This window comes from Falco cherrug, chromosome 1 (genome assembly GCF_023634085.1).
Source record: "Falco cherrug isolate bFalChe1 chromosome 1, bFalChe1.pri, whole genome shotgun sequence".
In the NCBI taxonomy this organism is placed as follows: Eukaryota; Metazoa; Chordata; class Aves; order Falconiformes; family Falconidae; genus Falco; species Falco cherrug.
In genome coordinates, this window is record NC_073697.1 from 93,089,478 (window position 1) to 93,112,597 (window position 23,120).

The 23,120-nt window shown below is 49.7% G+C and overlaps 1 protein-coding gene across 5 annotated transcripts; it reads left to right on the top strand.

Moving 5' to 3' along the window:
- The first annotated feature begins 302 nt into the window (after positions 1–302).
- Positions 303–22,901, top strand: EWSR1 (EWS RNA binding protein 1). Of its 5 annotated transcripts, none has more exons than XM_055707427.1 (18): positions 304–401; positions 3,522–3,558; positions 3,808–3,859; positions 6,164–6,287; positions 6,743–6,760; positions 11,757–11,943; positions 13,303–13,470; positions 14,216–14,430; positions 14,969–15,149; positions 17,952–17,989; positions 18,525–18,557; positions 19,407–19,525; positions 20,137–20,266; positions 20,682–20,804; positions 20,911–21,088; positions 21,530–21,627; positions 22,121–22,391; positions 22,687–22,901. In XM_055707427.1, the coding sequence occupies exons 1-18, from the start codon at positions 326–328 to the stop codon at positions 22,724–22,726; spliced, it is 2,088 nt and encodes a 695-aa protein (XP_055563402.1). In that variant the 5' UTR covers positions 304–325; the 3' UTR covers positions 22,727–22,901. The 5 variants fall into 5 exon arrangements, with proteins under 5 accessions (XP_055563429.1, XP_055563402.1, XP_055563407.1 ...); XM_055707432.1 differs by having other exon boundaries at positions 17,955–17,989; XM_055707440.1 differs by lacking the exon at positions 6,743–6,760.
- The last annotated feature ends 219 nt before the right edge of the window (positions 22,902–23,120 follow it).

Below are 23,120 nucleotides of genomic sequence, written 5' to 3' on the forward strand. Positions count from 1 at the left end.
GCCACCCCGCGCGTGACGCCCGGCGATGACATCACGGCCCAGCGCCCCCCGCTCCGCCTCCCGGGCCGAACGGCTCTTGCGCGACGGTCCCTAACGGCCGCGGGCCGTACCATCCCGCGGCCCGGCGGGGGGGAGCGCCCCGCGCCGCGAGAGAACTGCCTTCCCCAGCGGCGGTCGCTGCGGCGCGGACCGGTCCCGGTTCATCGCGCAGAATGGGAGCCGCCGGGAGGCGGCGGGGCGGGGCGGGACGAGCCCTCGGTGCGCGGCCCCCAGCGGCGACCTCCCCGCCCCCGCCGTGGTACGTCCCGCCGGGGCCTGGCGGCGCATGCGCAGTGCGGGGCGGTGGCGGCGGCCGGACGTTGGGAGCGCGGAGGAGGAAGGCGAGAAAATGGCGTCGACGGGTGAGCGGGGCCGGGGGGGTCAGGCTGGCCCGGGGCCTCGGCGGGGGCCGCCTGGACGGGAGCGGCCGAAGCCGGCCCGGCCTCCTGCACTGGCGCCCGCCGCGACGGGCGGAACGCGGGGCTGGCGCCTGCCAGGCCGAGGGGAGCGGGGCGGGGGCAGCGCCTCGGGGCCGGGCCGCGGCCCTGGCACGGCGGGGCGAGCCGGGCCCCGAGCCCCGCGCTGAGGGGGCGGCCTCCCGCCCGGCTGGGCCGCGGGCTTCGGGGGGCCCCCTGCCCTTGTCCCCCAGCAGCGCTGTCCCCGCGGTGGCCGGGACCCTGCGGTGCCTCCCCGGGGCTGCGGTGCCCGGGTGATCTCCCCGCCGGGTTTGCCAGGGGGTGGCTTACAGGAGCGGGGCTTTGGCCTTCCAGCCCCAGAAATCCCTCCTAGTTCCTGGCTTTCGGGAGATCCCTCCCTTTGCCGAAGGCTTCCAGCCTGCCTCCGGCCTTCCTGGGGGCTATTCAGGATGGTTTCTGGTGCAAATGTAATTTCTTTGAATAAAATCAGTGAAGCAGCATAGAAGGAAATGTGCTTTTACACGAGGCCTCCAACTGGCTGCCAATAGGTCGAAACTGAGAGTTACCAACCATGCAACATCATGTTTAAAGTAGTTTTAAAACCCAGCACCTGAAGGTTGGATCTTTCCGTAAAGGAAAATGTCACAAGCCACAGAGTGTGAGGGAACGTGACTAATATCACCTTGGAGAGTTAAAAAAGAAAAAGTTACTAAAGAAACATGTGCCAATGGAATTGTCAAAATGGGGTTTAAAAATACAGCTGCCTTTCCACTTAATGCATGGAAGTGTTCTTCCATGGGAGCTGCTATTTTTGGCTGTGCTGTTGTGCTCTTGAGCCTTGTGAAATAGAAGGATGAAGATTAATTTCCCACTGGAAATAAAGGCTCAGAGATGGTTTTAACTAAATGAACCATAATATTTTTAACATGTTTTGCTTTAATGTAAACTCGAGCAGATTAGAAGAGAGGGATTACTGGAGGCAAATTGCAAATCCAACACCTAGATTTAAATCCTACAAAGGGGAGAACGTTGTGTCAAGGTGGGACTGGGGAAGGCTGGGGGAAGGGGTGTGTGATGAGTATTTTAATTGAAGACCATGTGAGTAGCTCAGGGGCCCGGCAGCTCTTTGGGAGGGTGGTAGGTTGCTGGGGGTCTGCCAGTAAAGGATGATGGTGGGGGGGGTCTGTGCTCAGCAGCCTGGGCATTTTTTACCAGCCTGGAGGATTGTAGTAACTGAAAGGGGTGCAGAAAATGAGAATTAAATGCAGAGTATGGAGGTTTTGGTGGCTGGAGTAGGAACAGAGTTGGAAAAGAGGAGGCAGGGGTGGGGGAGGGTATACAGTGATATGTGGGGGAGGATGGAGACATGCTGGTGCAAGGAGGCGATGGGAGAGGAGAGGGGAGACGGATGAAGGGGAGTGGATGTTAATGGTTTTTAATGTTCAGGATTTAGCAGGGCTTAGAGCCACGTGTGGACTGGAGAGAAAAAAAAAGCAACTCTGAATTTAACAAGCAAAATTTTTCAATATTAAACATGACAACCTGTAAGGAAAGCAGGAATAGTGCTGAAGTAGTTAAACTACTTGTATGGTGTGTCTCGGGAGCATGGAAGCCTTCAGATAGCAGTTCAGCGTCTTTCTGGTGTGTGTGATATTTTGGGCATCTTCCTTGTGTACTTCTACTGATTCCTGTGCTCTGTTGCAAGGTCCACATAATTAATATCTGTGAAAAATTACTGCTGGAGTCATGGCACTTTCTTTCCTTGTCCATCAACACACACTCCGTAGTCTGAGCTCCAGCGTCAGTGGAGGGGAGTGAAAAGGAGGAAAAGCTGTAAGCTCGCATAGAGGGGTTAGGAGGAGGAGAGGAAAGCTTTATTAGGGATGAATCTGTGGCCTCAAGAAGCAGGATGTTCTAGTGTATGAAAACATAATTTTCAAAATGATTCGTGGTGCTCCATCACCTTCACTTGCAAACAGCGCGATAGAGGCGTTAAAGCGGTCCTCACAATATAGGGATAACTGAAGGCTGGAGGAAGTCGTCAGTTTCCTTCTTGAGGGTTCCTCAAATTCATTATCTTCAATTTTCTGAGATCATCATACCCTGAGGTAGGATTGCAATAGAAACAGAGAAACCTTTCCACACAGGACTATTTGGCTCTGCCTAAGGAAAGCTCTACTAATGTCCAGCTTCTGCCTCCAGCTCTGTCAGATGCCGTGACCCAGGCAGCAAATGCGAGCAAGGTTGGGACTCATTCCTGATCTCTCTTCTCGGGACTTTTGTGATGCCGGGAGAGCGGGAATCTGCCTGGCAGGGTCTGGTCAGAATGATGAATTCATCGTATGCTGTAGATGTTTGGATGGGTACTGCAGTTGCTTGGTGACTTTGAAGGAAAGAGTACATTTAGGAGCTGTAATCATTTCAAATATAGCTTTGTAATTGCCATGTGGACGCATTTTCCGTTCCCACCAGCTAACGGGTTCAGCATAGATTTTTCTGTTTAGATTTTCAGGATTTTGGTTTCCCTCTGAATCAGGGTATTGGTGTGGATGGGGGTTTTGGGGAAGGAATTACTGCCAGCTGTGTATCTCAAACCCTGCTAGGGGACAATTGTTAGAACTTCCCAGCCATTTGTTTGTGTCCTTGAAAATTAGAGTGAAGGGTGGTGGTTTCTACAGACCCAAAAGCTTGCAACCTGGCCCTTTGAAATGAGGGGGGGTGGGGGGGTGTTTGTAAGTGTCAGCCCCAGTGTTTTCTTTTGTTCCAAAACAAAACACTCTCCTGCTAGCCCCCTTGGGTGTCATCCAAGGTGGCAGTTAAATTAAAGTAGGGTCATTTGAGATCAAAGTTGCTGCTGCAACCAGCAGTAACAATGAAGGGAAGAGAGGTTTTGTTTCCTTCAAAAAGACTGAAAAAGTGCATTTACCTTACACTCTTTTGAAACTGGATTTCCAGTGGTTTATAGCAGTTCTTTCAAGCCACAGGAGGAAATTCCAGCTGCTGTTAATTTTGTTAAACCTTTGGCAACCTTTGTTTTCCCTTTTTTTTTTTTTTCTTTTCTTGTAGATTATAGTACCTATAGCCAAGCTGCAGCTCAGCAGGGGTAAGTGGCATTATGGTTTTATCCTCTCTGTTTCAAAAGGATATAATGTAAGAATGTAATAATTGCAATTTAGTCTTAGCTCAGGTATGTTTGTAAATCTTAGGGTTTTCCTTTAACGTTTGTATTTTGTATTGCCATAGTATTTCAGCAGAAATCATATGGATATGTGAAAATTGTCTTGTGATACATGTTTTACACAGGTCAGAAATACAGGGATGCATTATAAATGTCTTCAAATTCATTTTACAGCTACAGCGCGTATGCACCTCAGCCAGCTCAAGGATATGCACAGACCACCCAGGTAAAACACGGGACGGTTTTATAATTGCTGCTGAATCACATGTCTTCCAGTAAACTACATGGGGCTCTACCAGCCAGAAAAAACACTGAGTGGCGACATCAAAATCTGTCATTAAAAGTTGCCTTGTAGCTTCCCACACAGCCTGAACTGCTTTCTTAAAGTGAAAACAAACCTAAATGGCAAGGAGCCTCAACAGTCCCCTTCGTTAATATATCTGAGCCTAAGTTAGTTGTTGTCGAGAGGATTATAAAAGCCTAATTCTTGGTGTATGTTTGACACCAGCATGTTAGTGGGTGTTTTACTCAGCAGTGTAGGAGAGAAAAACCTAAAAAAATAGGGGGGGAATTGCCATTTGTGAGATTGTAGCAGTTGGACAGAGGAGGAGGAGGGAATACATTTTTTCATGGAGGTATTGTTGCTAAACTATTAATACTCTCAGTTGGCTAGACTGCAGAATTATGATCTTTAAGAGATGAATTAAACCATGCTTATTTTTAATCCTTATAGTCCAAGTTACTAAAAACACATTTGTATACACACTGCAAGTTTGTTTTCAAAAGTAAACATCTGTCCTCAAAAAGTGGTGTAGGTTAATTTTCCCTTGCCTCTCCAGAGAGGTTTTTGAAGGGAAAATCCTACAGCCCAAAGGTATGTCTGTATTACAGAGATAAAACTCACCACGTTGTCATGTTGGAGTGTTACTGAGCAGCTTTTAATTGGTTAATTCTGGTTGTGGCAACAGCTTGGCTTTAGTGCTGTGGGGCTGAGCAGGAGCTGCCTTCCCATGCCACTCAGGCTGCCTGTGCCATGCTGCCTGCTGCTGCCTGCACTAGCCAGTCTGAGGCAGGCGAGGCTGCGTGAATACTGCACTCACTTGTTCCTGCAGCAGGGTAAGAAGGCACTTTGTCAAAAATTTCAGTGTTACAGGAGGGCGTTTGGGTCAGCTTAAATGATGGTAACTTTTACTTTGAATAAAGATTTTTAAGACAGAACAATTGCAAGAACTGCTACCCCTTGTAGGGTACACGGAAGGACAAGTGTAAGCAGACTAGCAGGTGTAGGAACAGAAGGTTTCAACAACATCCTCTAGTGTGAGACTAAAACAGCTAACTGAATAAACTCAGCTGCAGGCAGATAGCCATGGGAGGTTTGCAGTGTTTCCTGCCTCTTGATAGGAGCTTCCACAGACAGGAACATCCTCAATCTGGTCAAGGTATTTCTACTCTTGGTTAAGATCTGTGGCTTGAGTTCAAGGAGGATGGCTCATGAGTAACACAGGCTTAGATCCCAAAAAGTGTTTTTAAGTTCCCAGCTCCTACAGAAGTCACTAAATCCCTTTGAGAATCTGGACGTTAAGGCTGCCTTCATGTTGCTTCTTGAGCTGTGGCTACAGTTTTGTCTTAAACCGAACTGCAGGCCACACAGAGCTGTTGGAGGGTGGCTGGTGCCTGAGGTTTGAGCTGGCTGGTCTGTGGCTGGGGGCTGAGATCGCTCTTGAGGTCCAAAACTGCAGCAGCAGCAGCTCTGCACTAATCCAGCCACGCTGCGCTGCCGATTGGATCGCCGCGGCCGAGGAGCTGCTTTGGGGTGCTGTCTTCAGGATTGAGCCGGACGAAGCGTGATCCTTTAGTGGTAGCCTAGACTTGAAAATGAGCCCGAGGGAAGGTGTGAGTTGAGAGCTGATCTCTTGCTGAATGCAAAGGCACCAGGGTGGGAGTAGCTGTAACTGGGATGGTTTGGTGATGGTAAGCCCTTGGATGCTCCTGCTGATTCCATCCTTGGGTGCCTTTGTAAACTCCCATTTTTCAAACTATTGGCTGGTGGACATGGAGAATATTCAGAATAACTTCATTGAAACCTTGAAATAGGTTTCTTCTAGTGAACACTGAAGCAGTTTTCATGCTGAGGTAACCGACTTATTTTACTTTGTGCAGTTGTGCCCTCTGAGTAGTCCCACTCCCTGTGTTTCAGGTTAGCCCTCGGGAGGTACCTGTGAAGGTTGACAGGTGCCCAGGCAATCATGAGGTGCTGGATGCTTTCATCTTTTGCTTTACGTAGAGCAGAGGTGTGTTGTGAAAATGTAAGAGGCTGCCCCTCTGGTCCTGGCATTGAAAAACTGTGTTTGTAACTTCATTACAGATGTGAATTTACAGTAGCGTTGGCTTGACTCTGGTTACTTTCAGTACCTCAGGTAACACAGATCCCCCCAGTCTGTGTGCGTCACTGAAATGGTCTGTGTGTATCTCTGCAACACCTGTGAGTCACTTCTGTTCATGAATTAAATTTGTATCATCTTTGGAGCAGACGTATGGGCAACAGAGTTACGGAACCTACGGACAACCCACCGATGTCAGTTACACGCAGCCCCAGACGACTGCGACGTATGGGCAGACTGCATATGCAACGTCCTACGGGCAACCTCCTACCGGTAAGAAACTCCGTGCCTGCGAGGCTTGGCTTATCCTGGGGAGAGAGTTGAGCTGAAGTCTGTGTTGGGGAATTCCAGCCCAAACCATACTGAATTACTCTGATATGGAAAGGGTTTCATTCCCCAAGAGCCTGCCTTGAGCGAAGGGCAGTTTAAAGTGATGTCAGGGTGCGGGTGGGCTGAGGAGGAGTAAATAAACGTGCCCATTTAATTTTTGCAGGGAACATTTTGGGTGCTGGTTCATGCTGTGGAACTAAGCATGGCTGCAGAGCGTACTGTGCTTAGAGCAAAGCAAACGCGAGCTGCGTGGCAGCGCTCTCTGGGAGCGTGTTCTCTGGCTGCTCTTGAGAACCGGTGTCCTCAGCACTTCGGTTGCTTGAAAATCAAATCAGTGGAAGTGATGTATGCCTGTTCTGATAGTGTGCCCTCTACTTTTTGTCTTGTGCTTCCCACAGTAGAAGGGACCAGTACAGGTTTGACTATCCTGCTCACTCTTGCATGGAAAATGCTGTCTCATCCTGTCTAAACTTGTGGTGTTAACCCTTTAGGTGTCGCTTGGTTTTAGCACTAAAAACATCCAGCATCAGAACGCGCACACATGATGACAGTAAGAATTTGCTAGGCTGCAATGCTGTTTGCCATCTCCACATCTCTGTAAGGCCTCCGATAAAACTTTATGGATAAAACTTCCTGAGCACTAATGACAGGCATGCCGAGATGTTTCGGGTGAATCTAACCCCATTGTCCTACCTTTTCCTAAAGGGTAAACAGCATGGTTAGACACATCCAGACGTCCTGACCACCACCTTTGCATGTTCGGTGTTGTCTTTGGATTTCCAGTGCAGACACATGTCACATGTTCATTAATGCGCTGTGAACTATTCCAGTGTGTGCTCTTTGAACTGGAGTTTCGTACGTATGAGTGTCGTAATGTCTGAAAGAAGCTATTGAGACATCATTCGATTCTGGTATATTTGCACTGAGTATTTGGGAGACTTTGAAAAAGAAAGCAAATTTTCCTCCACTTAATGCTTTGAGTACTGTTTTCTGCAGGTCCATCCTTTGCTATGCAAGACATAATGAACGTCTGTTAGAGTGGGAGCTTTCTTAAATACTTCCTAAAGCAAGGGAATACCAGGACAGACAGGCAGTGGGGTATCTGGCCACAGCAGCCGCTGAGGAATGCCTCACAAGGAAGAGGTGGAGAGAAAACGTTAACCTATAGTCTATCCAGTGATACAGCATTTAAAATACATAACGTCTTCACACAGATAAGGAAAATTTTTGCCTGGCAGTTAGTGCATGCAGAATGAGAGCCAGTACCCTTCAACCAGCATCTCTGCAAGTTCTCTATAGTTTTTTTTTCCTTTCATTTCAAACTATATGGACATAAATTTGCAGCACAAAGGATTTGTGGACATCCAAAACTCGTTTCTTAGAAGTGTTTGGGTCCCTTAATCCTTACTATGGACTACAGTCCTGCAGGGGTCACAAGAAGCTGGACTGTTCATGTTTTTCCTTGTTTGTTAAGAGTATATTTGCTGGAGGAATAAGAATATTAGGTGTCTTTTCTGCACAGCTGCCTTTTTTTTTTAAAGCAAAAAACTTAGTTTTCCTTTCATAAAAAGAAAAAAAGAAAACTCAGGAAGTGGTCAAGCAAATGATCGTATCAGACCTTCAAGTACGATTTGCCTCAGTCCGCATAGCATTGGTTTGTGGCAGAACTGTTGGTGTTACTCTCCAGGCAGAGTGCCAGGCTGTATTTATTCTTCCTACACCTGCCTCTCCTTGAGGAGCCAGAGCTGTGCAGATGAGACTGGTAGTGCTTAAAGCCTGTCTCCCTCGCTCAGTCTCTGCCTTTCATACTAAATAAAGCCCGGGGTGTTGCCTGAGGCATACATCTTTATGCCCCAAGAGACGTGCAATTTTTATGGTTGAATCTCAATTTACTTTTCCTAGGCATTGCCTTTTTGTAGCAGAGGGATGCCTGCAGTTACTTAAAAGCAAAGTGCTTTTTTTTTGTCTTACCAGCCTATTTTTTGGGTAAGATGCCATTGCAGTCAAGGAAATTCAAATCCTGTGCAGATCCACCCTCTCAGGACTGTGCCGGAGTGGCAGAGACTGTTCCTCTGCATCGCCTCAGAGACTCGGATGAGGACTGTTCTAGCCTGCCGGGGGACCTTGCCGTCCCAAGCAGTCTGCCACCCAGCCTTGCACTGACTCCTGGGCCACCTGAGGTGAGAGTTACCTCCCCGGGGCTGTAGGCAAAAGGTGTCTTGGAGTCACCCAGTGACTTTGTTACGGAGAAGAGGGGTTCAGGAGCCTGCGGGCTCCTCTGCAGCTGCCCGGATGCCAACTGGATTAGGGGATTAATCAGCACCATCAGATCTGTGGTCATGGTTTGCTCTTTAATCACTGCGGTGTATAAGCATGAATTACAAGAATAAATAAAGAGCTGCATCTGTTAGGGTTATTGGCTTGCTAACAGTGTCGTTTGGGGGCAAACACATTATTTCAAATATTCAAGTATGAATCTCCTTTAAGTAGCTAAGTGGGAATTACTCCCTAAAGACAGCCGGCCCCCACTTCTCTTTTTACCTGTGCAATGCAGGTTTATGTATATTTTAAGTTTCTGTTGTATTTACGAGGTGAAGCGAACGCACCCATAGCTGTCTTGGCTACCACAATGATCTGTTATACCAAAATGGAGCAGAGAGAGGGTCACCTCTGTGTCACCCTCTGCAGCCCCTCACTCGTAGAACATGTGCATGCCGAACAGGAGTCAGCTCTTGCTGGGCATGCAGACCCCATGGGTAGCTTTTAATACTGCTTGCTTCAGAGAGAAGCATTCAGACACTGCTGCTAGCTGACATGAAGCCTGCTTATTTCAGAATAAATCTCTCTGAATCCAGTATTTTCAGTTGATGTTCTCTGAGGACCAAATCCTGCAAGCTTCCCCTCCACCTGAAGAATTCCTAGACTTCAATAAGGGTTTTGCTTGCAGGCTTGGATACTTTGAGAGGAAACTGAGCAACATAACTGGACATCTTAAGCAGGTTATCAAAGTTCTTCTGTTACCTTTTTCTTACAGTAGCTGTTCTGCAGACTTGCTGTTGATCTTATTAACCTGGTGGGGGGAGGAGTGAAAAGTGATGTAATGTAAATGCCCTCCTCAAAAATACGGCTCTTGAGGATTTTCAGAGTACCTAAAGTAAGTTGTTGAAATAAAAATGTAGACCAGTGGGATGTGAAATCACTGCCTTTTCTTGCTTTGTTACAAACCCTTCCTGCTGAGCACACTTGCACAAGGGAAATGCTCCATCTAGAGCTGAAGCGTTAAAATTCAGGAATTTTTTTTCCCCCTCCCTTTTATTCTATTCACTGTGCAGAGCCAGGTGTTAGCAAACCTGCTCACTTGCTTGACTGGAGAGGTTAGTGCTGCCGCTAACAGTACCCAGAAAGGAGGCTCGGATGAGGAAGACCACCCTATAACTCTGAGTCTGATGAGGACAGCCCAGGGCAAGGCTGTGGCTGCAGCAGTGCTTACTGCAGGCTGTACTTAAGCAAACAGCAGGCTTTTTTAGTATGCGGTCAGGCTTCGGCTGGTTAAAATAAGGATTCATTTAACTTTTGGTGTCAGTGCTCTCTGTGGAAATGCTGTGGTGGCTCACATTTAAGTGTTTGGACTGTTTAAATTCGTCCGAGGCTCTAAAACTCACACTCATCCTGTTTGGCATCATCCCATTCACCCTTCTTAGCGACACTCAGAACAGGACTTTGCTTTTCAGAGGACCTCTCAGCAAAAAAGAATAATGACCATGAAAGCTGATTTGCTAGTGGTTCATGCAAGTTATTTCCCGGTGGGAGACCAGCTTACTCTCTTCTCTCCCGCTTTCATGTTTCCAGGTTGGCAGCCCTGTGATGGGGGAAGCCGGCCTGCGGCCTTCAGCAGGAGGGTGGTAGTGTGACAAGCAGGGGGGGCCAAGGGCAGGAGGAATGAGGCTTGTGGGAGTGGGCAGGGATTTTTAGGCTAGCTGTTGCAGGTAACAAGAGCGGACAGGCTTGTGTCCCCTTAGAGCCCCTTCATCAGGATCCCGAGGTTAGAAAGCTCCAGAGCAACACTGGGGATGGAAAGCTGAAGTTTGTTTATTTTAACTACTGTGCTAACTAATGTGTTTGTTTTTTAACTAAGTGCAAACTTCCTCCTCTCACTTCTCTTCCTCTTTACTTGCTGATTCAGAGAGCCAATGCGAAGGGTCCTGATTTTGTAGCAGAGGCAGCAAGATGTGGAAGTACTGCAGTGCTTCATGAGGGCATGCTATATTGTGCTTGAAGTACATTTGTTTTGCAAATGAGGGAGTTGAAAGAAAAACCTACAGCACAATTGCCTAAAATGCTGTATAATTAGAAGGAAGAGTATGTCACAAGTGTCCGGTGTTTATTAAAACTAAGAAGCGATTGAGAAGCTGTTACCTTAATTGATGCGATTAAGATCACATCAGTAAGACTGAGACCATTTGGCTGCTCTTTGGCAATCGATGTTTTGTATTTTTAGTAAGTCAGCTTTTGCCAACAAAATTTTTAATTGATACTTTTTCATGTAAGTCCCCATTTCATGATTTGAAAACCTACTCGCAAAGCTCTTGACTATAAAAAGCCACCATGTTAATAGCGGGTTTACAGTTCACCTTTGTGACAAGCCAAATGGTCAGCTAAATTACACGGTAGCGGCTGCTGGAAAGAGTAATTTAAATGGAGCTGTTTTGAGATCTTGGATATTCTAGTAAAATTGTTCAGAAATGAGTATGAGCTCTAAGCTTTTTACCTGAAACAGACTGAAATTCTAAGAAAAGTGGAAGTACATCAGGAGCTACCTTAGACGTCTTTTTTGATCTTAAGTTAAAGTGTTTTTCTGTTGTTTCCAGAATTACTTAAAATAAGACTTCATAAATGTCTCAAAAAGACTTCTCAAGTCAGCCTGGTGCCATTTTGTACTTTTATTTTTAAAGAAAAGCTGAAAGGATGGGACCATACATCTTAAATCAATTGGATTTCTTTTACTTCAGAGCTAACAAGAGCTTTGTTAATCTTCCCGTGTTCAGAAGACGCTGCATGCCTCAGCTTGCCCACCGTGCACTTTATTAAATTAGCCGTGAGGTTCGGTAGCTGTAAACAAACAGCCTTTGGATGCTGATTGAAGGGTGGCTTCCAGAAAGCTCCTCACGAGTATGGTTTTTGGATGGTGAGGGTACAGCTGGAGCTGTAGGCTGAGGCTTCCCAGGGCACAGGGTTTCTGTGAGGGGGTGGTGTGGGTTACCTCATCATATTTGGGTTATCTGTGATGCATTTGCAGTGGTAAAATCGGTGCTGTACCTGAGGTCTGATAAACTGTCAACAGAAGCGCAGCAGTGTGAAACGTTACGAGCAAAGGTCACCATACTGATCTGATGAGGCTGTGGTCTGTTCTAGGTTATACCACCCCGACTGCCCCCCCAGCGTATAGTCAGCCCGTCCAGGGGTACGGCACAGCTGCCTACGATACTAACACTGCCACGGTTACCACCACCCAGGCTTCCTACGCAGCACCGTCCGCTTACGGCACCCAGCCTGCCTACCCAGCCTATGGGCAGCAGCCAGCAGCGTCCGCTCCCGCAAGGTAACGTCTGGTTCCTCCCTTCCTCCTAAGGCTGTGTTCGCTCTGCTCCTGGGGAGAGCCCCAGCACACCACTGACTGAACTGGGGCCTGCTGGTTGTGCTTACACCTTCTCTCTGCCTGTTGCGCTTGAGCTTTGCACTTGCTGCATCCGATCCCGTTGTGTTGCGGGGCTGGAGGAAGCCGCGTAGGTAGGTTCTGTTCCAGCAGAGTGAGTCAGCACTGTTATTGGGCAATAAAGAGAGCAACCAAGCAGCAAGAACGGGCTCTTGACTCACAATGTAGGAAAAAAATGGACCAGTCTGATCTGATCTTGAGTCATAGTGTCAAGCAGGATACTGCTACGTACTGAATGGATGCACATGCTGTAGTCGATTTCCTTCTTAAAATCTCTTACGTCTGGGCACTGTCAATACTATATTAATTTTAATTGTGTGCTCGTGGTATGAAAGATTTAGACTACATAATATTTAGTAATGAGTAAAAACTGCTTTATTCATTTACCTGATGTTTGTGGCAACCATTTCTGTAAGGAAAGGCAGAGCTTGGCACAGAGCTTCTGTGTATCTGTCAGATTACACTTTAAGGATGAATCCTGACATTTAAAATATTTTTTTCCCAGTTTGTACAACAAAAGTAGGCTTACCTCTTTTTATTCCATTCTGATAAACACTTAGAGATTATAAACAGTATAGGACAAATATAGAAGGGGATATGCGAACCACATTTATTCTCTTTAATTTTAGGCCTTGAGAGTTAATACTAAACATGGAATCACAGACTGGTTTTGGCTGGAAGGGACCTTTAAAGATCATCAAATCCAACCCCCAACATCCTTTTCCTTTCATTCAGTAATGTATATGGGGCGATATTTGCTTGCACTGGATTCTAAACCAAGCAGTGGGTGCATTTAACTGACAACATATGCAGCTATGTTTGAGCTCATCATTTCCAAGCGTTGTGCAAAACCAGCTCGAGCGGAGGGGCAGCACTGCTGACTGCTTCCCTGGCCATTTCACACCCTCCGCTTAATTCTAGAGTCAAAGTCTAAATCCCTCACCTTTGGTTTCATAACGCAGCTGGTGAGCAGGACCTGTTTTCTCTGCGTGCTCTCTTAGGATGCTGCCCAGGCCTTCCCTGATGGCAGAGGAGCGTGCAGATACCCAGGCAGCTGGTGCTAAAATGTTTAGTGTTTGCTGAGCATGTATCAGCTGCTGCCAGAGTGGCGGACGCTGATGCGGTGCCAGCTTGTAAGGCTACCCAAAGCAGTAGGTGGTGGCATTCTGTCCTGGGGGTGAACGGTTGCTACCAGAGGTGGAGGTTTGCACTAATGTTTCCTCCTCATTCCACATTATTCCATAGGCCCCAGGATGGCAGCAAACCAGCAGAGACCAGCCAGCCACAATCAAGTACGACAGGCTACAGCCAGCCCAGCCTAGGGTATGGACAGAGCAACTACAGCTACCCTCAGGTGCCTGCCACCTACCCTATGCAGCCGGTCACTGCGCCTCCCGCCTATCCTCCCACCAGGTAACAATTCCAGCAGGCTAAGCCTCATGCAGCTGGCATGGGAACTTTCAGGTTAACTTGGGCAAAAAGGGGTTTTCTCAAGGGATTTTAAAACGAACAGGTGTAAAAGGAGGTTTGGTGCTCTGGGAGGAGGGAGGTATGGTTCGTGTTGGGGTACTTTCTGTTGTAGGGAAGATGGGGCTATGATTAAGTGCATGAGTGTGTCTATACACACCTGCAGTAGCAAGGTGAAATGATGACAAGATGTTTTTAAGACATTTCCTAGATACGGAGTGTGTTACAGCAAACTTTTGCTGCCTCCTTACAAATACGGCTTTGACAAGGAGCTCATCTCTTCCCCTCGGGTGTGTTCAATATGCTGATCTCTCTATCTCAAAGCCTGACATGCATGAGAGGGGACTGTTTTATTATCCATCATCTGAAAGTATTTCAGTGCCCAGGCAGAAGGGGAGCCTGTTACCTGCATTGCCCCTGATTTTTGCCCTGGCCCTTTTGCCTCTTTCTAGAGGTACGAATAAACTGTGACTGGTCACATGGATTTTGCTTTTAGCAGTTTACTATGTTTATTTTGTCTCCTGCCACCGGACTAGCCTCCATAGAATGACTTCACCTTCTTAAATGGTTTACAACACTACATATGGCTTATAATTGCATTACCTTCTAGTGTGAGCCACATCTGCAGCCTAATGCACATTGCCAGTGATTTGGCTCATCTTTCCATCTTTACAATGCTTTTGTCTTCCAGCTATTCCTCTACGCAGCCAAGCAGTTACGATCAGAGCACTTACTCCCAGCAAAGCACCTACGGGCAGCAGAGCACCTACGGGCAGCAGACTAGCTATGGCCAGCAAAGCAGTTACGGGCAGCAGCCACCACCGACCAGTTACCCACCCCAGACCGGATCCTACAGCCAGGCCCCCAGCCAGTACAGCCAGCAGAGCAGCAGTTATGGCCAACAGAGTGAGTGTGCTTAGCAGAGCTGGGTGGTTGTGGACGAAAGGGTTGGTCTCCCTTGCCCTTGCAGGCTGGGCGGTCTCTGAAGGAGGTTTGGCGTTACTTTGGGTCTAGAGCTTGCAGCTCTGTTGAGGGGGGAGCGTGCTGCAGCTGGGTTTTGCCCTTTCTCACTGGAAGGCACCTTGCCTGGTGCAGCGGCAACTTGTGATACTCTCCTCAGTGTGGCAAAGGTGAAGGGGCAGTTGGGAACCACAGAAGCACAGTGTGGCTGGAGTGGGCAAGACTTGCTGTGAACAGTTCTGTCTGGCCAGGCGGTAGTTCTGCAGAGGTCGGACTGGTCGGGCCTGACATGAAACTTGATTCCGCACATGGAAAGCGGCGCATCTCTCCTTAAGTTAGTGCTCTTTCTGTAAGTGCCATAGCAAATGATGGTCACGGTTATGTTCTGGTGCTAAGGCAGGTAAAAGGGCTTAGAAAAGGGACAGGCAGCTTCGACCCACTCTTGTCTGCAGCTCCCTAACATGTTTGTTACAAACTTCCTTAGGTTCGTTCCGCCAGGACCATCCTAGCAGCATGAACGTATACGGACAGGATTCCGGAGGCTTTTCAGGCCCAGGAGAGAACCGGAATATGAGCGGCCCTGATAACCGGGGCAGGGGAAGAGGGGGATATGATCGCGGAGGCATGAGCAGAGGTGGGCGGGGAGGAGGACGCGGTGGAATGGGGTAAGAGCAAATCTTTTCTCCTTTTATCTAATTCTGGTTTACCCATAGGATTTGAAATTGAAAGAAGGGACTGAAAGGTTGACATTCCCAACTGTACTTCCATGGAGGACATCTCTGTAGCAGCATTTCTTCTAATCCATGGAAATACTATCCTAGGGGAAATAGGAGCAGGATCTATCTTTTTTTTTTCTGTCCTGCAGCTGGTTGGGCCCCGGGGGGAATTAGGGTATTGCTAAACCTGGAACTTTCAGCTCCCTTCGCGGTCGCGCCGAGGTGAAATCCTCTGTGGGGTTTAACAGTAACTCTGGATCGAACACACACAAACCTTCCGCCAGGTCCAGGAGTCACTCCCTGTGCCTCGGTAGTGGGGATCTTGACAGTTCAGGTATGTACAAGGCAGAAGCCTCGTGTCAGCCTCTTCACCTTAGCGCTAGCACGCGGAGCTACGTCTGTAAGTGTATGCCTGGGGCAGATTGCTGCTGTCGAAGCCATGACTCTTGAGTGGACAGAACACTTAGAGCTTGGTTGGAGCATGAAGAAAAGAGCCCAAGAACGTAAAGAGATCTGGCTTGGCTCCCAGGACTGCTCCCCCTTGGAGCTTTCAGGTGGTCTAAATCAGTTTGGCCATTTTAACTGATGGCAAAATCTGGTTTGGTAAACCTGTGCCTTCAGATCAGCGGTGTGTCTCCCCATCTGTGGTGTTTGTTTTGATAGAGGTGAGGAAGGAGGACTAACCCCAGAGGCTCCTAAAGAGAAGGAAGATGTAGCTTTGTGTGTGTTCCATCCCTTCACACAGTCGTTCAGAGCTATGCAGAAGTGTCCCTAGGTGCGCCCTGGAGATGTGGCGTGGGATGGCCCTGGTACTTGGCAGGGCAGCCGGAACTGTAGCTTCTCATCGACAGGCAACTTCTTAAGGTGTTTTACAGCCTGGTGGCAACCGGAGTTGGGCAATCAATAGTCCCATTCTGCATAGCTCTGTCGAAATGAAGTGGCATGAAATCTTTATCGGAGAAATACAACTACCGGTGTATGGAAAGAGAAGAAAAAGACTGGCTTGTGTTGGAATACATGTGGTTTGAATTGGCTCGAGTGGAACAGAGTTCCAAGGTTCTGCATAAAGATTTCACCCATGATGTATTTATCTCTAATGGTTTAAAGTAGATGTAGACACTTGAAATGTCTATCATCACATCTTAAAATTTCTAGCCCCTTCAGAGCTTCTCATGCAAAAGATTTGTCACCCATCTCTTGATTTCACATCCTAATCCGAGCTTAAATTGCGTACGTAGTGATTTCCACCTGACTAGACCATTACAAGGGGTCCCCTGCTCTATGGACGTAGACTTTCTGCTGTCCATGGAAAAGGTGGCCTTCCTATGAACGCCCAGGGGCAGGTAGGGGAACTCGGCCCTTCTTATCATGCTGTGGTGATGGATTTCAGTGTCTCCGGCAGGTAAGGAGCTCGATGTTATTAACGTGCCCTTTTTCATTGACTCAGTTATTTTATATTTTCATTGGCTGTTAAACATGGAAACTTTTTAACATGCTTTGTCGCATTTATATGCTACAGGTTACAAAGTGAGAGCCTTGTATACACTTCAATACTTAAAAAGTACCCGTACTCAGTACTCAGCCGGCAGCATAATGAAAAGTGGGACTAGACACGGTGTCCATATGGAGAGGAAAAATATACATAGAATATTTTTAACCAAATGTATTCATTGTATAAATGGAATCCTTCTGTAACTTTGGTAACTGCGTACTTGTTGTTTGGTAATAAAACCAGAGGAGGTATACTACTTTAGAATTGTGTAACGTTAAAAAGTGTAAACGTATATGTTTAAAAAGAGAGACATTACGTAAATGGTGTGTACTTTAACAAAAGGAGGCAAAGCTGCATGCAACAGCTTGAAACTGTGTATTGACGACTTTTTTTTTTCCAGTATTAGAGGTGCAATACTTGCTAGAAAATAGGCGGTGCTCTCCCTCCTCTGCTCGTTTCCTTCCAAACAGCTTTTTGTCTCTCCAAAAAGAGCAAGAAACATCAAAATCCTTTTCAGGTGGCATTTTCCTAATTAACCAGCGCTTGAAAGCAGCCTTAGCTGAACGCTTCAGCCAAAGCTTTCAATGAAAGCTGCGGCCGTCAGTTTGCATTGGCGCGTGCTGAAATCTGCCGTTCTGGTCTGTGTCCACAAAGCTGCACCCCAGGCCTTCGAGCCCCCGCTGTATTCTGTAAGTTCTCCCTCCACAGAGACTTGTTAAATTCAGTAGTGACCTGAATGTATGGCTTTATACCGAGGTTTTTAGCGGAAATGTCATCTGAACTGTGTTGTAGGTATCGCGTATGGTTGTCTCCTACCTTTTTAACTGTTAATGTCAGGGACCCGCGGGCTCGTTTCGCTCTCGTGCTGCGAGAGGCTGAGGGTGCACCTTTATGTACACACAGAGGGGAGGGAGTTGACCAGTGAATGACCCCATGATTTCTCTGAAGCAAAAGCCCAATTTAGAATGCTCGAAAAGATTTTTTGCCAAGTATTGCACTGATAATACCCATACAAGTAATGCAAGGGTACCGACAGCAAAGTGGTGTCTAAAACCAGACAAGCAAGGTTGCGTATATGTAAAGGAAATTTGAGCGAGCTGCCCTGAAGAAAGGCATAGTGCCGAGATGAGAGAGAGAGAGACAGATGCATTGTTTGGAGATGTTTAGCCAGTGCCCTTCTTCCCAGTGAGCCGCAGAGGCTCAGAGCGGTACTGGCTTTGTAAAGGGAAAGGCCTTCATTTCTTCGTTTATCCCCCCAGCAGCGCTGGAGAGCGAGGTGGCTTCAATAAGCCTGGTGGTAAGTTTTTGAGCATTACAATGGATAGTGTTAAAAAAAAAAAAAAATTGCAGTCAGTTTTTAGAACAAAGTATAATTTTTATTAGTTTTAAGTGGTTAAAATGACATATACAGCAAGACTGTAATGGGTACTGCCGGCAATGCCTAGGGGTATGCGGTTACAGGACACAGGGTAACTTGGAAGAATTGAGCAACAACTTCTGTAATTTGGGGAAAATAAATGGTTTGGATTTAATAATTTTTTTTTGTAAAGTAACTTTTTATTAATGAACGTAAAACTGATTGGCCTGGTAAAGCATTTTAAAAAAAAAAAAAAAAAGTGTGATAGTGGTTAATGGTTTGAAAAGCTGCTAAAAATTAGCAAACCGATCACCAAGTAAAGGTGCATTGCTGATGTTTTTGCAATGCAGGTCAATTGGAGTTTAACCAGCGCCATCGAATGGTGGTTATAAGTAGATAGTATTGTGTGTGTCGGTTCTGCAGCCCGCAAGGCGTGCACTAACACAGCTTCTTATGATTCTTTCCTGACTGGCAGGACATATGGAAGAAGGACCGGACCTTGATTTAGGTAATTGCCAATAACTGCCCGGGACTCTCTCCTGAGCTCATGACATGGAGACTTCTGCGCTCGTTCCGTGCTCTCTGCAGCTGCGGGAAGCGTCGCCCCATAGCGCGCCTGTCCGTGGGAGCACGAGGATGCTCTGCCATTTGCAGGCTCTTCCTGGCCATTTCGTTTATTTTCTGATTCCTAGTGCATCAGAACAGCTGGACTGGTGGAAAACCGCACGTGTTTGTGAGATGCTTACCCTCCTCCACAGGAACTAGGGGGGCTTTTGAGGGAGCTGCTTTGTAGCTGTTTGGTTCAGCAGAAAGCCGTTTTCGGGCAGCCTTAGCCCGGAGCTTGTACATGCTTGTCCAGTGGCCTCCTCTTGTGCCACCCCTGGCCTGTCACCGTGCAGCTTTTTCCTTCCTGTCGCACAGGCGTGTCTGGAAGTTATGCGTCAGCCTTCCAGGATCGGCACGGTGCTGTGGAAAGCGAGGTGGGGGTGGGGGTGGACGTCCGTGTGTGGGAGCCCAAAGGACGTGAAGCTTTTCCTTGCATCTCAGATGTCTCCCATTATAACCAAGCGGTTTAACCAGGCGGTTCTCCTCGCGCTGGCTGGGTGTGGGTGTCTGGCCAAGGAGGCAGCTGGCAGGCCAGCTCAGCAGCGGGCTGCAGCACAGTCCTGCCTGCCCACATGGGGAAGGTGGCGTAGAGTCGCCTCTCTCAGTGCCTGGGGTTTTGTGTCACTTCATAAATACGCTCATTGAGAGTGAAGCCGCAGCTGGCTGCGGGGATGACGTGATGAAAAGCACTCCGTTATGCTGGGTCGCTGCCTCTCCTCTCCCTGCAATGACACCCTGAATTATCTCCTAGGCCCACCTATGGACCCAGACGAGGACTCAGACAACAGTTCAGTTTATGTGCAGGGACTCAATGATAATGTGACCCTGGAGGATCTGGCAGACTTCTTCAAACAGTGCGGTGTTGTCAAGGTGAGGGGAGCGCGTGTGCAGAGGTTGGCCTGGGGCTGGTGGGCTGTGGGGGAAAGGGGTGGCCCACCTCCTCCCTGCCTCCACGTTGCTCATCTCCCTTTAGCCCGTCATTTCCAGGAGCTGGCAGGTCTCGGGCTGGTTGGGCGCTATGATGGCTGCAGCCTGGCATTAACCTGTTGGCTCATGTTCTCCCAAAGAACCCTTGCAGGATTTGTCCCTCAGCAGCGTGATTAGGCTTGTGGAAGCACTGACACTTACAGCCATGTGCCTCTGTGAATCTGCTGGTGGAGCATGTGACAGCGTGAGGGCTTCGTGTGGTGGGGAGAGTGGAGGAGGATGTGGGGAGGCTGCAGCTCGGTTCTTGCGCTGCCAGCTGTGCGTGGCAGAGGCCTGCCTGGTCCGGCAGTGCTGTTCAGGGCCGGCTCCTTCTTTTGCGGGGTTGTCTGGGCAGCAGCTGCTACCCATGGTAGGCCAGAGGGGCCCTTTCCTCTGCCACGGAGTCACCAGAATGAGCTGGGTTGTCTCAAGTCAAAAGCAGAACAGAGAAGACTGAATCCCTGCTCAGCGGATGGGGAGGTGTGACTTGAGGTGACGTTTTGCTGTCCCGCTAGATGAACAAGAGGACGGGGCAGCCCATGATAAACCTCTACATCGATAAAGAAACCGGCAAACCAAAAGGAGATGCCACAGTATCTTACGATGACCTGTCTACCGCCAAAACAGCTGTCGAATGGTTTGATGGTGAGCGTGCGGGATGTGTTTTGGGCTGGAAGCGCTTCGTTCCTGATTTCAGAACTGAATTCTTGTCCAACTGAAGTCAGCATTTCTGTCCTCTGTGCATGGAGGGTCGTAGTCCTTTAAAGCAGCTAGCTGTCGGTGGTCAGGCTTTTGCCAAAGAAGTGCCTGGTTTTAACTGGAACAGAGAGGTGTGCTGGGGTTATGGTTGCCCTCCGTTGCCCAGGCTTCTGTCACCTGCTGCCTCCTGTAGCTAGTATCTCAGTCCCGCGGGTGGAATTTTGCCCTTCTGCTGTCGTAGACACGGGTAAAATTTTCCCTGTGAGGAACAACCCGGTGCGGTTGTGTGTGACACCAGGGTCTGGTGAGGAGTGGATGTTCACAGCCCAAAGTGATGCTCTTGCCTTTGTGTTCCTCCTAGGGAAGGATTTCCAGGGGAGCAAGCTCAAAGTCACCCTGGCGCGGAAGAAGGGCCCGATGAACAGCATGCGGGGCGGGATCCCCCCCCGTGAGCAGCGGGGCATGCCTCCCCCCCTCCGCGGAGGTAACGTCCAGCCCCCTGGCCCCCAAAGGGCATGGCCGGAGGTGCTGCACCCTGTCCTCCAGTGGCAGCTGGTGCCTTACTGGGATTAATGGAGCCTTCCTTGCAGGTCCGGGGGGGCCCGGCGGCCCAGGGGGGCCTGGCGGCCCGAGCGGCCCCATGGGCCGGATGGGGGGCAGAGGTGGAGACAGAGGTGGCTTCTCCTCGAGAGGACCACGAGGATCCAGAGGAAACGCCTCCAGCGGGAGCGTCCAGCACCGAGCTGGTGACTGGCAGTGTCCCAATCCGTGAGTATCCCGTGCTGCCTGCGTCCCCACGCGGCACGGCAGCTCCACGTGAGCCTGGCACCTCGGTGGTTGCTCCCACGTGGTGACGACAGCCGTCTCTTATCTCAGAGCGCTGAAAGGGCCCTTTTGTCCGAGGTGCTGGCCAGGACAAGTGAGCCTTTCCCAGAATAACTTGCTGGGCCTTCCAAGGAGGTTCCTTTGTCCTGTCCGGAGCGGGAAGGGAGGGCTGGCGTCGGGCCCTGGGGGCTGTGGCTGAGCGGGCAGAGGAGGCTGGCCACCCCACCGCAGCCTGGGGATGCCAGGCCAGTAGGCCTCCTGCAGGTCCTGCCGGCCAGCTTTTGTGTCTCCTCATGCTCTCCTGCTAGCGGCCAGGACACGCTTCCAAGCGTTACTGGGCCAGGACTGCCTCCCTGGTCTCTGCTAACTGGTGTTTTTACCCAGGGGATGTGGAAACCAGAACTTTGCCTGGAGAACAGAGTGCAACCAGTGCAAGGCTCCTAAACCAGAAGGGTTTCTGCCGCCCCCGTTCCCCCCTCCAGGTACGTGTGCGGAAGGGTTCCCGGCAGGCCTGGAGGTGCCAGGTTTCCAGCGGGCTGCCCCCGGCCTGGTTTCGGGCTCCTCGGGGAGCGGCTCTTTCCAGCCCCAGGAGCTACTGGGGCTTCATCGCTCCTTGAGCTGCAAAATGGAGGCTGGGACCGCTCTGCCCTCCCATCCTCCCACGCTTCCCAGCGCCTGCGGAACAGCCAAGGCTCTTCCCTGGGGGTGCCTTCAGCGCCTGGGTTCCCCAAAGCACCACTTCCACCTCACCAGGCAGTGCCCTCTTAACGAGCCCCTTCTCTGCGAGAGGCTGGGCGAGGTGTGCGCATGGCACTGCCCTGCAGCCCTGGCTCCCAGCAGGGTCCCCGGCAGCTCCTGGACCTGCTCCCGTTCCCAGTGCCGGGTTCCCGGGGCAGGATTTGACAGGCCGGAGTGATGCCCGATGCGGGCTGGCTCGCCCCTCGCCTTGCTCTGAGAGTCTTCTCTCTCTCCCAGGCGGAGACCGTGGTAGAGGCGGCCCTGGGGGGATGAGAGGCGCGCGAGGAGGTGGCCTCATGGACCGAGGGGGACCTGGTGGCATGTTCAGAGGTGGCCGCGGTGGAGACAGAGGTGGATTCAGAGGAGGCCGGGGTATGGATCGAGGTGGCTACGGAGGAGGTGGCCGGCGAGGAGGCGGTGGGCCCGGCGGCCCCCCAGGACCCCTGATGGAGCAGATGGGAGGCGGAGGCAGAGGTGGACGGCGCGGAGGGCCGGGAAAGATGGACAAGTACGTACGGGGGTGGACAGAGAGCGGCTGGGGGGGGCGAGGCCCCGCACCCTGACGTGTGAGACAGGCACCTCGTCGGTCAGTGGGGAAGGCGGACAGGGTGGCACCAGGGGCCCACTCCCTCTGGGAGACCAGGTTGGGGTTGGGTGGGTGGTGGGGTGAGCGGCTGGTGGGGCGAGTGGGCAACAGGGTGAGTGGCTGGTGGGGCGAGCGGCTGGTGGGGCAAGGAGCCCCCCCAGCCCGGGGAAAGATTCTGGGGCACTGTGACTGATGCAGCCTCTCACTCCGGGCACAGGGGTGAGCACCGCCAGGAGCGCAGAGACCGGCCCTACTAGAGACGGACCCTGCAGAGCTGCATTTACTACCAGATTTATTTTTTAAACCAGAAAATGTTTTAAATTTATAATTCCATATTTATAATGTTGGCCCACAACATTATGATTATTCCTTGTCTGTACTTTAGTATTTTTCACCGTTTGTGGAGAAACATTAAAACCAAGTTCAACGGTAGCGTGCTGAGTTATCTTTTCTTCCCCCCTTCCCAGCCCCCCCCCTTTGAAAATGGTTGTTTAACGCAAACTAAACCCATGCGACCCCCTTGTCGTGAGCATGCTGTGCGCACCCCCCCGGCGGCGGCGAACTGTAACGATGTTAACGGTTGTGATGGATTTTTTAAAATAAAATTCCCGATGTTTATAACCGTACCACTTCTGGCCTCTCTTGAGAGCA